Source organism: Anabas testudineus, chromosome 2 (genome assembly GCF_900324465.2).
Source record: "Anabas testudineus chromosome 2, fAnaTes1.2, whole genome shotgun sequence".
NCBI lineage: Eukaryota > Metazoa > Chordata > Actinopteri > Anabantiformes > Anabantidae > Anabas > Anabas testudineus.
The window spans coordinates 31,095,343-31,112,434 of record NC_046611.1 but is presented as its reverse complement, the minus strand read 5'-3'; the positions used below and the strand labels follow the sequence as shown (position 1 = coordinate 31,112,434).

General features: G+C 41.1%; 1 protein-coding gene across 1 annotated transcript; it reads left to right on the top strand.

Annotated features, from left to right (window-relative positions):
• Positions 1 to 10,730: 10,730 nt before the first annotated feature.
• On the top strand, positions 10,731 to 13,679 carry LOC113164289. The gene is made up of 4 exons (XM_026363526.1): positions 10,731 to 11,998; positions 12,119 to 12,354; positions 12,460 to 13,258; positions 13,496 to 13,679. Exons 1-4 carry the CDS (start codon positions 10,766 to 10,768, stop codon positions 13,580 to 13,582), a joined length of 2,355 nt encoding a protein of 784 aa, XP_026219311.1. The 5' UTR covers positions 10,731 to 10,765; the 3' UTR covers positions 13,583 to 13,679.
• Positions 13,680 to 17,092: the final 3,413 nt, after the last annotated feature.

The following is a 17,092-nucleotide window of genomic DNA, read 5'->3' as shown; positions in this document are numbered from 1 at the left end:
TGAAGAACACTATGTAACAGGAGATATGCAACACAGTTTAATGCAGAGAGGCGCTGTTGAAACCTCCTTTGACTCAGATTTATTGACCAGCACTGTCCGGCATGCAGCTTTATCTGCGTTTTGAGTAAAGCTCACCTTTCTCACTAATTAAATTCATTTTGAAACATTCTCATTTAATGTTATTTCACAATGACTACCTCAAGTGCTGAGCGGAGCCTTGTGGAGTACAGTATAGCAGGTCATAGCAGAGCAGAGGGAGGGCTAAGCAGGGCAGAGTGGATTGATTTTTAGCGTGTTTAAAGTAGGTAAACAAGTGTTGAACCAGCCACAGTATCAGCAAATACCCAGTAGTATCTCAGGAATAGGGCTGGGACTGAATCCGAAAACATTTAACTAGGACATTACTAGTTTTTCACTTGCATAGCACCCTCAGCCCCAGCAGCCATACAGTATAGTACAGTAAGTCAATTGTGCACTCATGTTCTAAGAAGTCAAGCTATTTCCTGTTATTTATGCTTTTTTTCAATTATTTCTTGACTCCTACACAGTTCTCTCAGCTAATACACATTTCAGCTGTTAGGACCTAACAGGTGCCATGAAACTGCACGCTACACCTCCAGTATTCTAGCATCTTTGAATTGGCTGCAAGTTGGTTTGAAATTAAACAATGAAATGACTTATTTGCTACCAGTTTAAGATCAATTATCAAATGATTAGATGATTTTACCCACGCTCTTGTAAACACTGCCACTGTCTGTGACCATGTGTTGTTCCACCAATATGTCATTTGACTTCTATTATTTGATGTCTTTTTTGGTCACAGGAATGAATGACGAGGGAAAGAGCTCATATTCAGAGTGAAGGATGTGAGATGGCTCATTTATAACTTTCTGTTTCTCTGAGCTCTCTGAGCACAGACATCTCAGGTAAGCACTGAAAGGAGTGTTGCTCCTTACTCCCACTAATCCTCCTAACAGTCTGTGAAAGGTGAGTGAGCTTAGATGTGAGTTGCATTAAGAAGTCATACCTGATCAGTCTCTTATCTACATTGTAGTCTAATGTTACTCTTTTATCAGCAGCACTGGGGATGAGCAGGGTTAGGGTTGGACATGAACAGAGACCTGAAGTAGCAGAAGGCAGATGTTAAGTCAAGCTTTGTTAAGATTGACCTATTTTTTTACTCACTATAGTATAGCTGTATATCTATCTTTGACTGATTATAATAGATTTCTTTACAAGGAGCCTGTCAATTTGATGCTTTTGCATTTTCTGAACTTTGTTCTTACATATAATTACACACAGTTTGTTAATCTAGATTAAATCTAAATCTATATTTAACATAAATGCATAAATCAAAATTTCCTGCATACCTGCGTACAAATGACTAGATATATGGAGCACTGTAGACCTTACAGGCAATTACATGACTAAATGAAAAACATCATCCCAACAGTGAAGTATGGTGGTGGCAGCATCATGATTTGTGGCTCCTTTGCTGCCTCAGCACTGCTGTCAGCTTGTCATTGTGGTTGGAAATTTAATTCCCAAGTATATTAGGTATCCTAGAGGATAATGTCAGAGTGGTAGTCTGTAAGCTTAAACTCAGCAGAAGCTGGTTGATGCAGCATGACAATGACCTGAAACCTCAACGTAAATCTAATGCAGAACGACTTTATTAACACAAAACCCGCCCTTTGGAGTGACCCAGTCAGAGCCCAGACAACAACCCAGTAGAGATGCTGTGGATTGACATAAAGAAATCAGTTCACACCAGACGTCCTAAGAAGATGTCTGAGATGAGGAAGTTCTGTGAGGAGCATAAGTCAAGTGACATAATCTTTATTCTGCACTTTGTGACTGCACTTTGTTAAATCTGCACAAATCCCTGGGGACTGTCTGAAGAACAAATTGAGGGAGGAAATGACCCATATGGGGTCAGCAATAGGCAATGTGTAGGTCAGAGGTTCCCAGCTCTAATCCTCAAGGACCTCTGTCTTGCTTGTTTATAGATCAGGTGTTTTCAGTCAGTCAGAAGCTGGAAGATACAATATCAGATGAGGGTGCAGTATTGGAATACAAAGTGAATTAATAGCTTCCCCCTTTCTACATTGGTTTTCTGCATTAACTTGTAATAAAACATTATCTGATATTCATCTCAAGTCAAGAGTATTAACAAATATAATGTGCCTAAAGTAGTAACACATTAACCAAGCAGGGTGTCTATGGCAGGAGTTTGAGGTATTACGCTGGATGGTCTTTCTGACACAACGCTGCACAGTTTTGCACCAGGCTTGGGACCGGCACCCAGAGTACACTGGCTTGTGCAATCTCTGTAGCTGAGGTTTTGAGGACATTTTGGGGGTTCAGTGTCTTGTCCAGGGACACTTCAACATATGGCTAAGGAGTCAGTTGGTCAAACGAAAAAAACCTTTGATCAATGTCTAAAATTAAAGCTAAATCAGTGCCTTACAAACTTTAAGGTATCTGAAAGACAAACTTTGCATTAAGTGAACAACAGCAGTGTTATAATTTTTGCAGTGCAGATGTGGGTGCTGTAGTATACTTTTGTATAAACACCACACATTTGTAGACAAGCCTGCCACATCTTATTCACATGCATATTTGTGTTGGGGTGCAGCTATGGGTCAAACCCTATACGCAACAAGCTACGACGCACTGTGTTCTGACACCTGTTTATCATAGCATTCATTTTTTCAGCCATTTATGCTACAGTAGCTTTAGTAGTGGGTCAGACGAGACACACCCCATATGTATCAATGAGCCTTGGGCACCCATGACTCACTGTCACTGGTTTTTGGTGTGTTGTAACCACTGCAAACACTAAACACCCGCAGGAGGTGCCCACTGTCCACTTACAGCCATTGAACTGAGGCAATCAGTGTAACTCACTTCACATGTTAGTGGTTGAAACGTTGCAGTGGATGGTGTAGTAATCCTTACATATGGTATAGTAAACTGTATTATTACTGATGGATTGGTTAATAAATATATGTCTTCAGTTAACTTAATCAAGCCCACAGTTAATAAAAGCTCTAAAACATCACCACTGCCTGCACCTTTTTTTTAATTTAATTGAAGCTCATATTTTCAAACCAAAGTCTACTGTGGGACCCATTTCACATAGTCAGCAGGGCAGACATTAATAATATCACTGCTGCTTCCTGCTGTATCTCCAAAACCTCTTCCGAGGTCAGCAGAAAGATGGATTAACCACAGCCTAAAGCACCAAACTGTGCTGTATATCTGTTTTTCTTTCCCAGAAGCATCAAACACAGAAAGGGTCATAAGCAGAGACGAAGGTCTGGTTTTAACTATTGATTTAAAGCTGAGAAAGGAAATACAAAACATTTATAGTGCCTATTAACATGCATCCCTATATGAAATTTCTCGGGCCAACCATTTTCATACCCTTGGATCTGATTCCTTGTCTTCTTCCTTGACAGCAGTTGGATATTTTAAGTCATATATTCAGACAAAATGCCTGAAGACATCATAGGAACTCGCTCTTCATGTCATCTTATTAGATATTGTCTGGAATCTGTGAGCAGCAGGCGCAATATAACAACTGGCTATTTGAGGCTTCTCAGAGTAGAATCTGAGGGTCAAATCCCATGTGACAGCTCCGGAGAAAGTTATAATTATTCTAATGAGTTGATTGGCGCCACATCTATTCCTGTCTCTGCAGCACTGCTGCCTCCACTCTGTGATGGAGGTTTGAAGTACATGACGCTTCTTGCTTTGTGAGAGATATGGAGTAAGAAAAACAAGCACTTCCTTCAGCGCTGCCCTTTAATTCTTACTGGACGCAGACGCACAGACAGCGTGGACCATGCCTTTAAGGATCAAACGCCTGGCTTTCCTGATTTGCTCTTTCATCTGCAGCTGCTTTCAACTTGATGGCTGATATGAAAAAAGGAGCAGCTGGTTTTCCTATCACCATACACACAAAGATCTATCAGGAGCTAATTAGCAGTTAGAGACCTCATTTGAGTGTCCTTCTTCCTCTGTGTTCCCAGAAGGATTCCTGTGCCTACTTTGGCAATGAAGGAGGCCATGGACAAATATCACTTTGATCTGTTTTTTATGTTCATTACTGCCTGTGCTGTTAGCTGTGAGGCCCGATGAATGCTATTGTCAGTCAGTTGGTCCACTACTCCTCAACAATCTTCATTTGAAACTGTTCATACACACACTGCTGCACAGACAGAAATGGTGATAGGTTTAAAACATGACAAATCAAGTTTGGCTTCATCTTTCCTCAGCTTCCTCAGCGTTCTTCTGTGTTTGTGATTCGATTGGGCCACATAATTCTGACATAAGATTGAGAGTTTGAACCTGACCTGAACCTGACGTGCACATTGTATTTAAAGTCTGAACCTGACCTGAGCCCTATGCAGTTGATTTTGTGCAGTGGTTCTTGTGTTTCACACCAAGGAAGGCCTACAGGCTGAAACATCTGTTGCATCTATCTGTTAAATCAAACAGTTCTCCAGTCGTCTATTTATGTGTTTGGTGTGTTCATATTTTGAACTGCAATGAAAATAACCAACCACAAGTCCTGCAACACCATGACGGCTATGGGTGATGTCGTGCTCGCAGAGGAGTTAAACCACTTCTGTACGTGCTTCGAGGTGGAAAGACCTGGGACAGCTGAAGCCCAAACATCAGACTGCAGCAGCTCCAGTCTCACAGTGCAGGAGCACGAAGTGAGGTGTATGCTGAGGGCAGTGAACCCCAGGAAGGCTGCTGGACCGGACGGTGTGACTGGGAAGGTCCTCAGGGAATGCACAAACCAGCTGGCTGGGGTCTTCGCCAACATTTTCAACTCACTGTCTCAGTCCTACATCCCACCATGCCTGAAATCAGCCACAATTGTCCCGCTGCCTAAAAAGACCTCCATCAGCAGCCTCAACGACTAGCGACCAGTAGCTCTGACACCTGTCATAATGAAGTGTTTTAACAAGCTGGTCCGACATCACATTATGTCCTACTGTACCTCCCACCCACACTCGACTCACTGCAGTTTCCAGAGGCTGGTGGGGTGGTGTGCGGACAACAACTTGGTCCTAAACACTGCAAAAACCACAGAAATGATTGTAGACTTCAGGAGGAAGAAGTCAGATCTGCAGTCCATCCTTATTAATGGGGAGTGTGTGAAGAGGGTGCCAAGCTTCAAGTACCTAGCTTTGCACATAGATGAAGACCTCCAACGGAGCTCAAACACCTCAGAGGTTATGAAAAAGGTGTCTTCACTTCCTGAGGATCCTCAGGAGGGTCAACCTGAAGAGAGAGCTGCTGGTTGCCTTCTACCGTTGCTCCATTGAGAGTGTGCTAACATACTGCATCTCCGTGTGGTTTTCAAGCTGCACCATGGCACACAAGAAGGTGCTACAAAGGGTCATAAACACTGCCCAAAAGATCGTTGACCCCCCTCTTCCCTCACTGAAGGACCTCTACAGCACCCGCTGTCTTAGGAGGGCTATATTAAAATAGATTTTGATTTTTTTTTTATTTTGTATGAAAGGTAATTGTAAGTTTATAATTATTATTATTATTATTTTGTTGTTATCTTCTCTCTCTTTGCACCAATGTGGGACAGTTCCCAATTTCGTTGTACTGTTGTAGTAAGTGTGCAATGACAATTAAGCTTTATCTTATCTTATCTTATCTTATCTTATCTTATCTTATCTTATCTTATCTTATCTTATCTTATCTTATCTTATCTTATCTTATCTTATCTCATCTTTGTTAAGTTGTGATTTTAAGTTTGACCTACCTCACTGAACTACCTAAACCTGAACATTTCTAAATGTCAGCATGGCCCAAACCCTGAGGTACCTGTGGGTCCTGTTTTTTCATCATAATATAGAATTATTATATACAGTAAGGCAAGGCCAAACAAGGTGAGTGAACTGGCACTACTTTGCAATGCTGATTAGCATTTATCTACAATACGGTTCTACTATTTTCAGTAATGTTAATTATTGTCTGCCGAGCCAAGAAAGCACAAGTTAAACTGCAAATATATTTTTTAATATCACCACTATGACAAATATTAAACAATGCAAATAACACAAAACAAAGACACCAAGGAGAAATTGGGCTCATTAACTCATTAAATGACATGTGCTCTGAGAAGCAGTGAGTCATATCAGTGGCAAAACTGCTTATTGGCAGAGTTGAGTCCTGATAGGGCACACATACTGTACTAAACAGACATGACATCGTGGAGAAAGCTACTGATTTTGTTGAGGATGTTCTGGCCCTCTAGTTGAGGCCTCTGACACGAGCTCACAACACTACACAGCATTTATCATTTAATTTATGTGCTTTAATTATTAGGCTGTTAAAGTTATTAGTGACTCCTGCTGGTTATATAGAGGTCATAAATACCTTACTACCATTTCAAAAGCTTCCTGTTCCTTCATATACTGTAGAGGATATGGTTCAGTCTGTGAACACTGCTAAGAGTAACGTTAGTCAGACTCCAGACATTAACATCCCAGCAGGAACACAGTCTCCACAAAGATGTGTTCCTGTTTCCCTTAGTATTAGCCTCTGGCAGCCCACACTCGTCTTCCTGTCCTCACCTATGGTGGGGGACACACCTCTCTCTGCTGCCTGGACAAGCTTTTAGGGAAGTTCTGGACAAGCTGGAAAACTATTTGACAGACCACATATGGCCGCCCTGCACGTGCCTGCACTGAGTCACCCATCCTGTGGAAACCAAAACTCCTCATTTATCTGTGTCAGAAGCATTGGCTGAGAGTGCGGTATTATCCCACACCAGTGTCATGGTCTCCAGCTTCTTTTCCAGTTCCCAGCTCTTATTTTGTCTGCCTACTTCCTGTCCTGATGTTTTTGCACTTTTCCAGTTTCAGTAATCAGCTGCCTGATTGGTTTCACCTGTGCTCCACTTCCTGTATCAGCAGCTCCTCTCCCTCAGTCAGTTTTTCCGCTTTGCAGTGATGACGCTCTGGTGCCGTCCCCGACCTCGCTTTGGTTTGGATTACTGGAGCTGACTCTGATTTGGCCCTGGACCTGTTTTCCTGCCTCTGTCCCCTGCAAATTCATGAGTTGGTTTATTCTCTGGTTACTGACTCCTGGCTCCGGACTCTCTTTGTCTTTCCCCTCTTGGTTCTGATTGTGCTTTTGTCCTGTTCTAATCTCTCTTTCTGGCTCTAGACTCTTCCTTTTACATTGTGGACCTTCACCAACACCCATTTGGATGTTGAATTTTGACTCATTCAGGATACTCTCCACTTTTACCAGCATCTATCTGTTGTTTTCATTTGCTAACCTTCTCCCCAGCAGTGTCTTTCCTCTCTCCTGCAGCCACATCACATGAAGGAGACCTACTTTAGTCATCCTCATTCCAGACACACTTTCCACCAGCCCCTGGACTACTCTGGTTTCCGGTTCCTCCCTCTCCGGACCCTCATTACCTTCCACGTACCTCACCTATCAGAAGCATTCTGAACCCGTTCTGGTTCCTGGTCTCATTGCCTGTCTCTTCTGTGGATTCTGCTAAGCACTCCTGCTGTTTAGGAGGCTTATTATTCCTAACAATACCTCATCATTGTCCACCTTAATTTTATCATTAAACCTTTTAACCTGTTGGTTGGGTCCACTGAAAGCCATTTCCTCACAACAACAGCCTTTTCATGTCTTTATACCACAGACTCTTTTTGAAATCTTAATGAGCACTATTTCCATGTTCTCCTTTTTAAACTTTGTACTTTACAACAATGTAGCTACGCTCTACTGTTTAGAGACAATGAATGTAGTGGTTTACAACGTTATAATAAAAACATATTCACACACAGCACAGTGGGAGCAGTGATATAATCAGTGTCTGTATTCAAACCCTCACAGAGGGTCACAGAGGGGAACACTGGTTATTGTCCCCATTAAGGCCGTATTAAAATAGCACCAAATGTGCAACAGTAACAGAGTGTTTCTGCTTTTTCAGGCTATATCAGACCTCTCATGTACAGTTTTGAACAATGGAAGAAACCATGAGTCAGGAAGATATAAATAACAAGGGCAAAACATATCTGAACAATCTGTGTGTGTGAGCTGTTGATATCAGGACAAGTAAAGTCATTTTTCTTAAGGTCAGTGGAGAGCTGCAAAATGAGGAAACACCTGTTCTCGCCCACACACACACACACACACACACACACACACACACACACACACACACACACACACACACACACACACACACACACACACACACACACACACACTGTGAACAACGGTGACGATGGGAGAAGTAACAATTATACTAAGAAAGAGAATGGATTTTACCACAGATTGAATGTGTCCTATTTGCAGCAGTTTGGGAGTGATGCTGCATGAGATGGAGCATGTGTCTCGACCTTCGACCCATCTGAGAGGTTTCCCACTCCCACTCACTCAGTGGCTGGACAGAGTAGCGTGATCAGCCAGAAACTCAGACTGATCACTGCCAAGTGCTCCGAAGAGCACCACAAGATTCTAGTTCATTAAACTTATCATTCACTGCTGCTTGTTGTACAGCTCTTTTTATTCATCTTTACATTACCACCATGATATGAATTTAAGATGATCTTTATTAGTACAATAACCAAGTTAAGTTGTTATCACCAAACCAAAACCTTCTATTGCCTTGTTATTACTAAAATATAACCACTTACCTTCTTATTATTGCATCATTACCTGATCATTGCTCTATTACTTCCAAAGAATTTGACAAATATTACCCTGTTATTCCTACTGTTATTTCTAAGCTGTAAATTGCTACCAGAATTACTATTTAGCTTTCCGGTAAACCTTCGCTCAAACATTTCTCTCACATTTCTTTGTCTTGTCAGGGGCCTGTTGCAAACATTATTAATGTGTGTTAATTAAGCATTATTAATGTTTTACAGGTGTAGAATGAAGCCAAGATTACTTATACATTTCAGTACATAACAAAACATTCATACACTCCATATTTCTGTGTTGAGTCTTCCTGACTGTAAATCACTGGTTTCTCTGCTTCTTTAAATGGGAATTAATAATAATAAATTCAGCTTCTTTATTTCTAAAAGTATACAACTAACTGAGTGAGTTTCAAATATGAGTTGTCTTCATACTATGAAAATGGGACTATCAGGACTGGTTTACACTGTCTGGACTGTCAGACAGTCTTTCCTGTAGGACTGACTGAACTCTCTGCCATATTATCTGTCAACCCATCAAATCAGTTGTGTAAACCAACAATTGTCCTTTTTAATATGAACTGGGCAAAAACAGACAGAGAAAAGTGTGAAGATGAATCAATACAAATATTATTGATAAGTAGCTGTGAAGGTTCTGAAGCTTCTAGAACACAGGAAGTGTTCAGTTCTCAGGTCTGTGACGTCAGTGTGTGAGGATTCTACAGACCCATGTTTCAGTTCAGATTTCAGATCCACAGAGAAAACACACAGTATCTGTGCTAAACTTTTCATCACCAGACAAAAACACACTGACAAAACCTGAAACCAGAGTGTTTAAAGAGACAAGAGGAGAAGAAGAGTACAAGAAAAACAACAAATAAAGCCAGGAGCCTGAAGACAGACAGGTAAATGCTCTTTCCACAAGAATCACTACATGTTAGTTTGCAGCTAAGACGTTAACTTGCTTCTAGTTTAGCACAATTTGCACAACTGAAAACTTGAAAAGGTCAAATGTTAGTGAGTTTATTCAGTGATTGACAGCATCTGTTCATCTGCTTTACACAGAGAACAGATGAAAACTATACATTCAGGATACTGTATCTGAACAAACTTCACCAAACATAACGTGTGTGGTAACAAGAGCTTATATTTGTCACAGGTGTCAAAGGGCACCTCCTTTACTCTGTGAGAGACAGGCATTTCTTTTTCTTTAAAGTGATGTAATGTAAGAAAATCTTTTTTGTGGTTGATTATATGTTTTCAAAATAAAGTAAGTTTTTCTTTATACTCACTGAGTCAAGTTAATGAAAAATGGGATTTATTCAAAGTCCTACACTGTGACTTCTAGTTTAGCACAAAAGCTGCTGATCTAGCTATGAGAAATGAACCATTAGTGGACAAGCTGTTATTAATCCTTATGGTTACTGGTAATAATGAAAAGAAAGTTTCAAAAGAAAATTCAAAAGAAAGTTAAATAAGAAATGTAAGTGTTCTTGCTGAGCGGCTGTTAACAGAAGGAAGAAACCTGTCATGTTTACAGTGTAACTAAAGTTTCAGCTCTGGTTGCATTTTATTATTTACCTATTTTACATCAAGTTATAGGTTGCTAAAAAGTTGTCATGTTGATGTTGCTGCAGTAAATACAAGAGACTATTTGAAAAATAAATCAGCACCACAGAGGAAGCCACTGACACACATTAAAATGCTTTTACTAACGAGTCCATCACATTTATTTACGTGACTGACAGCACAGCTAAGAATTTCACGACTTGTGTTTCTTCACTAGGATTTCAGCTTCCAGCACCATGGTGTTAGACAACATTGATGAGCTTGCCTTAGAGGTGGTCCAAAAGGCTGCTTCAGATCTCAATGAGCTGATGCAGTTAATCCGCCGCTGGGATGCAGAGGAACGTGCCACATCTCAAAAAGACGACTCTGATTCAACCTCTGTGGTCGAACAGAAGGTGGAGCAGTACCTGGAGACGTTTTTTGCTCAGCGAAAAATGTTTGCTGAGCAAAACTGGGATGAGGACAACAAAGAAATCAACTTTGCAGCCATGTCCCAGGACGAAGAGTACACTTCCAAACACAGACCGGCTTCTGCTGCTTCATCTTCCACCGGCATCACAGCCCAGACGATCGACAAAGATACCTGGATAGAGCAGACTTTTAAAGCTGTCAGGACACGGGCATCCACTAGATTTGCCAGAAAAGCCAAGAGAACCTCTGGCAAGTCATTATACAAAAGGCTACAGTCAATATGCAAGACAAGCTGCTGCAGAAGGAGGAGCAAGAAGGGCTCACAGCAGCATGTAGCCAGACTTTCTGAAGTGGATCTGAGCTCCACTTCTTTGAATCTGGTTATAGAACAAGACGACACTACAGAGAAGGAGACGAGGAACCTCACACCTCCTGCCTGCACTGACTCATTTCCACCACCCAGTCAGGTGGTTGAGGTGTTGATCCATCACTCTTCTCAAAAGTCCGAGGTCCTGACAAATCAAGACAAAGACGATTTGGACAAGAGTGAGACTGGCGGATCCAGAACTGAAAGTCCCCAGGTGGAAACACTAGTAAAATCTCCACTGACTGAAGATGAGAAAGATCTGGACAAGGCTGGAGGATCCACTACTCAAAGCCCTCTTCATCTATATGTGTTGGAGAAAGAGCAACACAAGGAAGAACCAACCTCCAGCCTCTCCACCATGTCGCCATCATCAGCTTCCTCTTCACGACCCACCAGAAAGAGGCTTTTTAAAAGCATGAAGAGAAGATGGAAGAAACGGTTCAGCAAAAAGCAGCGTAAGAAGCTGAATCTGAGCTCCATTTCTCTGAGTCTGGTTATGGAGCAAGAGGAAACTACTGAGAAGGAGATGAGGAACCTCACACCTCCTGCTTGTACTGACGTGTTTCCATCACAAAGTCAAGTAGATGAGGTGTTGATCTCTCACTCCTCTCAGAGTTCCGAGGCCCTGACAACTGAAGACAAAGAAGATTTGGACAAGACTGAGGCTGGAGGATCCACTACTGAAAGTCCTCTTTATCCAGATAATTTGGAGAAAGAGCGAGACAAGGAAGAACCAACCTCCAGCCTCTCCACTAAGTTGCCTTCATCAGCTTCCTCTTCACGCCTCACCAGAAAGAGGTTTTTTAAAAGCATGAAGAGAGGATGGAACAAACGCTTTGGCAAAAAGCAGCATAAAAAGCTTGCTGCAAACTGCCTGGAGGACGACATTGCAGAGGAAAAAAGTGTGTCTCCAAAATCCAAGCACATGCCCAACCTTTTAAAAGTAAGATTACATGTTAATTGACAGTAAGATCACTAAACTTTGATTTCACTTCAGCTAAATTTGCTCATTTGTTGCTGATTTGTGCTTTTCCTCAAATTGTTTTTCTTTAAATTTTACAAGGGTCAAGAGGAGCAGGATGAGGATTTTGATCTACATCAACTATTTACTGAGCCACTTGAAGATTCTTCTGCAGAAAACATCGAAGACCGCGTCATGGAAATATATTTACCTCCAGAAGGAACCTCAGAAGATGAGGAACAAAGTGATGAGGAAGCTGAATCAGCAGATGAAGAGCAACTTCCTTCCAGTGTCCTTTCTCCCATAATCCAGAGATTTTTCCACTGCCTCACTGAAGAGTAGGTTTTCTATCTCCTTACCAAAATTCCAGTGGAAGCTTGAATACACTGAAAACTTTTAGGAACATTATCTCCATGTTTAACCTTTTGTTTCTTGCCTTTTAGACAGTGGAGGGAAGTAAGTGAAGGGGTGTACAATAATGATGTGAAGGAGAAACTGCTTGACATGTGCATGGACATCCTGAGGTTCATCTCAAACTCAGTCATCGCATTCGTCCTGTCAATCCATCAGTCAACTGTCACATCTGACACCTCTGATCTTAAGAAGCCCATTTCCTCACAGCACCTGATGGAGTTTTTCAACTGCAACCTCCAAAGTTTGGTGGAAAGCTCCTTTACTGAGGCTGTTTGTGAGGTCCTCGGTGCAGACACCCCTGTAAGGATCTCACCTGAATTTACAGAGGCAATGGAGGCTGAGGTACTGCACGAGGTCAACTCTGTACTATCAGTCGCCAAACAAGCCTCAGTGGACGGTGGATCCTGCAGCACCACTGCACCTCCCACATCCCAGAGGTCAAAAAAAAGAACATCAGAGAAGACACTGGCAGGAGCTATTACAACGATGAAATCCTTCCTCACTGGACGAGCTAATGCAGTGAGGAGAAGGATTGTGACACAGAAAGATTTGGAACCGACCGTCAGCAGAAAGGAAGAAACAACAACAACAACAACAACAACAACAACAACAACAACAACAACAACAACGCCACATAGAAACACCAAGAGGAAGCAGACATTGTGGCCGATGTGGTTCAGTAGACAACAGAGGATCCAACCAGTCTCACTGAGTCTCCAAGACCATGTGGAGGATGACGACATGACCCTACCTACCACCTCTGGGAGGACCACAGAGGGAAAGACCAGGAAAGGCTTGTGGGGTTTCATCTGCAACATTTTCACAAAGGTAAGGTTGAAATTCAGTGACATCAGTGCAGTTTCATGGTGCAGACCTGTGTAGAGTATGAAGACTTTGTGATGTATTAAAGTAGCTGGGCTTGTTTGTTCTTAATTTTTTATTCAAGTCTACTGTTTAATGTTGAAACCTCTTCAGGAATAAACCAAAACGTCTTTGATATAAAGACTTCTTCTCACAGTTTTTTAACCTTTTGCTTTTTGATTTTTTTTTATCACCTCTAAAAAGGACAAGAAAACACCGGACAACAAGGAGGAGAAGAAGAGGAAGAAGGAGAAGAAGTCGTGGACCAAGAGGTTACATCTGCATTTCTGAAGTCTGAAGTCAACTGGACCTGCAGGCGTCTCTCTCTTCTTTCCTCTTTACCTCCCTCATCTTCACCCCCTCTAACATTTCTCTCCTTTCTCTTCAGTCTCCACCATTTTCCTTTTCACTTGCTTCTCTTTTCTTTTCTTTCCCGTTTCTATCCCCCTCTTCACACTGCTGCAAACAGCACTTAGTGAACACAGCTGCACCTGCGCACGTGTGCCGACTCATGGCACTCTGATGCCCGTGCTGCTGACTCCATGTCTCAGTGCACTGAAACATGGAGTCAGCAGCACAGGTCCAGAGATAGTCTGGTCTGTGAATGCTGTCCTGTCCAAAGACAAGACGACATTTACAGACCAGACCAATAACTAGTCAGCACCACGTGTCTCAGAGGCACACCAAGCTGTGTTCACAAACCGTGTTGTTTGCAGCAGTGTTTCTTTATGGGCAGTCATGATGTAATCATCATGGCTGCGTGGGTTTACCCCGGGTCCTCCGGTTTCCTCCCACATTTTCAATTGCTTAATTGGTAACTCTAAACTTTAATTTGACATGAATAAATAACTAAAATAAACTTAAATAACATAAAACTTCAAAAATAAACTTAAATAAAAATTTAAATGCTTCTTCTGTGCTGTGTGAACCTAAATACTGATGTTACTGCAGGTTTATTGGGTTTTGCATTTATACATTACATTGACTTTGAACCATCTCTTAGTTATGCTGCTATAGGTTATTCTGGTGGGGGACCTCTACTGATAAACTGAGCTCCTCTCCTCTCTCCTTTCTCCTCTATCTATTTAAATGCCACCATTGCATGTCATTAACTTTGTGTCTTCTCTCTCTCTTTTAGTTGTGTTTCCTCCTCTCTGTCTCCCTCTCTCTGTACTTTTCTGCAGGTATCCTCGGCCTGGAGCTGTACATCTCCAGAATCCAGTTCATCTGCCCAATGTTCTTGCTGCTTGTTGTTGTCTTATTGCCTGCTGTTCTCTTCTCTCTTCTCTTTCCACTCACCCCAACCGGTCGAGGCAGATGGCCGCCCATTATGAGCCTGGTTCTGCTGGAGGTTTCTTCCTCTAAAGGGAGTTTTTCCTCTCCACTGTTGCCTAAAGCTTGCTCAAATGGGATTGTTGGGTTTTCTCTATAATTGTTTTTGTATAAATATTCTCTGTAAGGTCTTAAACCTTACACTGTAGAGTTCTTTGAGATAACTTGTTATACCTGTTGTGAATTGGCGCTATACAAATAAAACTGAATTGAATTGAAAACTGAATTTATTGGGGCCATGCACAATTATAAAAAATAAACTGGAACATGACCTTCTGTGAAAATGAGAAATCAACAGTGTGTAGCCCTGCTAGTATGGCTTAGTCTGTTACGTCCATTATTTGTCAGAGTCACAGATAGCTGGAGAACTTCAAAGCATAGAGGGACATGACGCTCGGCAAAAATCAACATCTGAGTTAAAGACAACTGAGTGTTTGATCAAACCTAAAGCTCAATTATTCAGGATTCACCAAGTTTTAGACGTTTAGATTAAACAATAATGTAGCTTTCACCTATTGAATATTGTTTTAGGACTTACTGGGTCACTTTTTCAGTCAGCTGGATCTGTGCTGTGATCTCACTGAAGTGATGACAGAGCTGAGATTAATTATTTAATACTGTGGTCTGTCTGAATGTGACCTTAGGTAGGTTGGGTTTGCTGCAGTAGATTCTTCCATTACTCTCTATTACTTAGTCATTTAATTAGTTGATCTGTTACAACTGTCTGTCTGAGTAGAGAGTGTCAGGAGGAGAGGTAGAGGTGTCTACAGCAAGTCATCTGTCAGTTTTCAGCATGTTTCTGTTTCACTCTCATGTGTGACAAAATAGTGTGGCACTGTATCATCCAGGCTCAATAAGTACTCAACCTGCCACTCTAAGTATGTGCCTTCAGTCCTATAGTCATCTGTTCTTAGGCTGTCTGACCTAGTTTACTTCGTTCCAGTGTGGTGACTCTCTGGCTGGTGCAAACCATACTGGACACTGTCCACAGGAAGCTAGTGACTGCACATTTTTATTTTAACATTTGTTAATTTATGGAAACTTTGCTGAAAAGTCACCTCTTTTCAGTTAGGTCTGATCCTGTTCACACACAGATACTCACCTTCACAGCTGGAACCTGCCCAGTACAATCACAACCTGACCTGTAGTCACACAGTGGCTGTACTGTGCAATCAGAGTTTAGGTGTTGGCTAATAGTCCTGCTTTTTTCATGACTCGAATTCCCAAATCACAATTCAATTAAATACAACATATATGTATGCCATGATATCTAACAGTTTTTGTTTTCTGCATAAATATCTGCTCTTGCATTGCAAGAACATTCAGATTTATATTTATGTTAAGGTTTTCTGATTTCAGGCGTTCACAGCATTTGATGAACAAAAAGTGAATTTTACATAATATTGGCTCCTTAATAATCCTTAATGTAAATGTCAATAAAACTAAACCTGCAATCTTTGTTAACTTGCTTTCTGTTAATAAATGTAGAACTTAATTTATTCAAAAGAAACATGTTGCATCACAACATAATTATAACATTATTACATTGATGTAATTATGCCCAGTTAGAACCATAGTTTTCTGGAGCTGAGTTGACGTTTTTATATTATATTTCAAATAATTAAGAATAATGCATTTGCTTCAATGTATAGCTTCATAGTGTCACTGAACAATTCAATGTCAAAGATGTTACACTTCACTGCTTGTGTATATTTAACAACAAGAAAACCAACAGGAGCAAAAACTTAATGAAACAACATAATGACTTGTCAGACATTATTAAAGGAAGTGCTAACTAAGACACCCAGAAGCTTCTGAGGTGGATTTTTGTTTACATTCAATTATAATCCAGTGAAAAACAGGAAGACTTTGCCTGATGAATTCTTAACTCCAGCTGGGATTCTGCTTAAATCAATTACAACAAGGAGACAAAAAGGCAGCAGCCTCAGACTTAGACAGGCTTCTTGTGATTTGCAATATTGTTTGTGTGTGTATGAGGAGAGTATGTACTGTATGTGTGTGTAACCACACTCTTGTTGGTATTCATACGTGATTCTAAATAAACTCTTGCTCCAATTGCAGACGGCAGCAACAAAGCAATAACAACTTCCAGCACAAATGCAAGCCAGTTGAAATAGCTGTGATTAAATGTACTGCATATGCAAAAGTCATACATTTATAGTAAGAAAGACTGAAAGTGAGAGCCTCGAGTCGTGACACACTTACAGATTTTCTGCTGCTCCTGAAGCCTTTGGGATCTTGGAAATGAGGCGTTGTTCATCAGTTACCCTGAAAGCTGAGGCTTCACACTGGAGTTGTTGCATGTATCAACACTAAGTTTACTGGATTCATGATTGGGATCTTTGATAGTTTGTTATAATAATTATAGATATAGTTAAACACATTGCAAAATGAGGCTCTAAAGGTGACATCTATATAAATAACGTGAGGGAATCGTTTATTTAGACC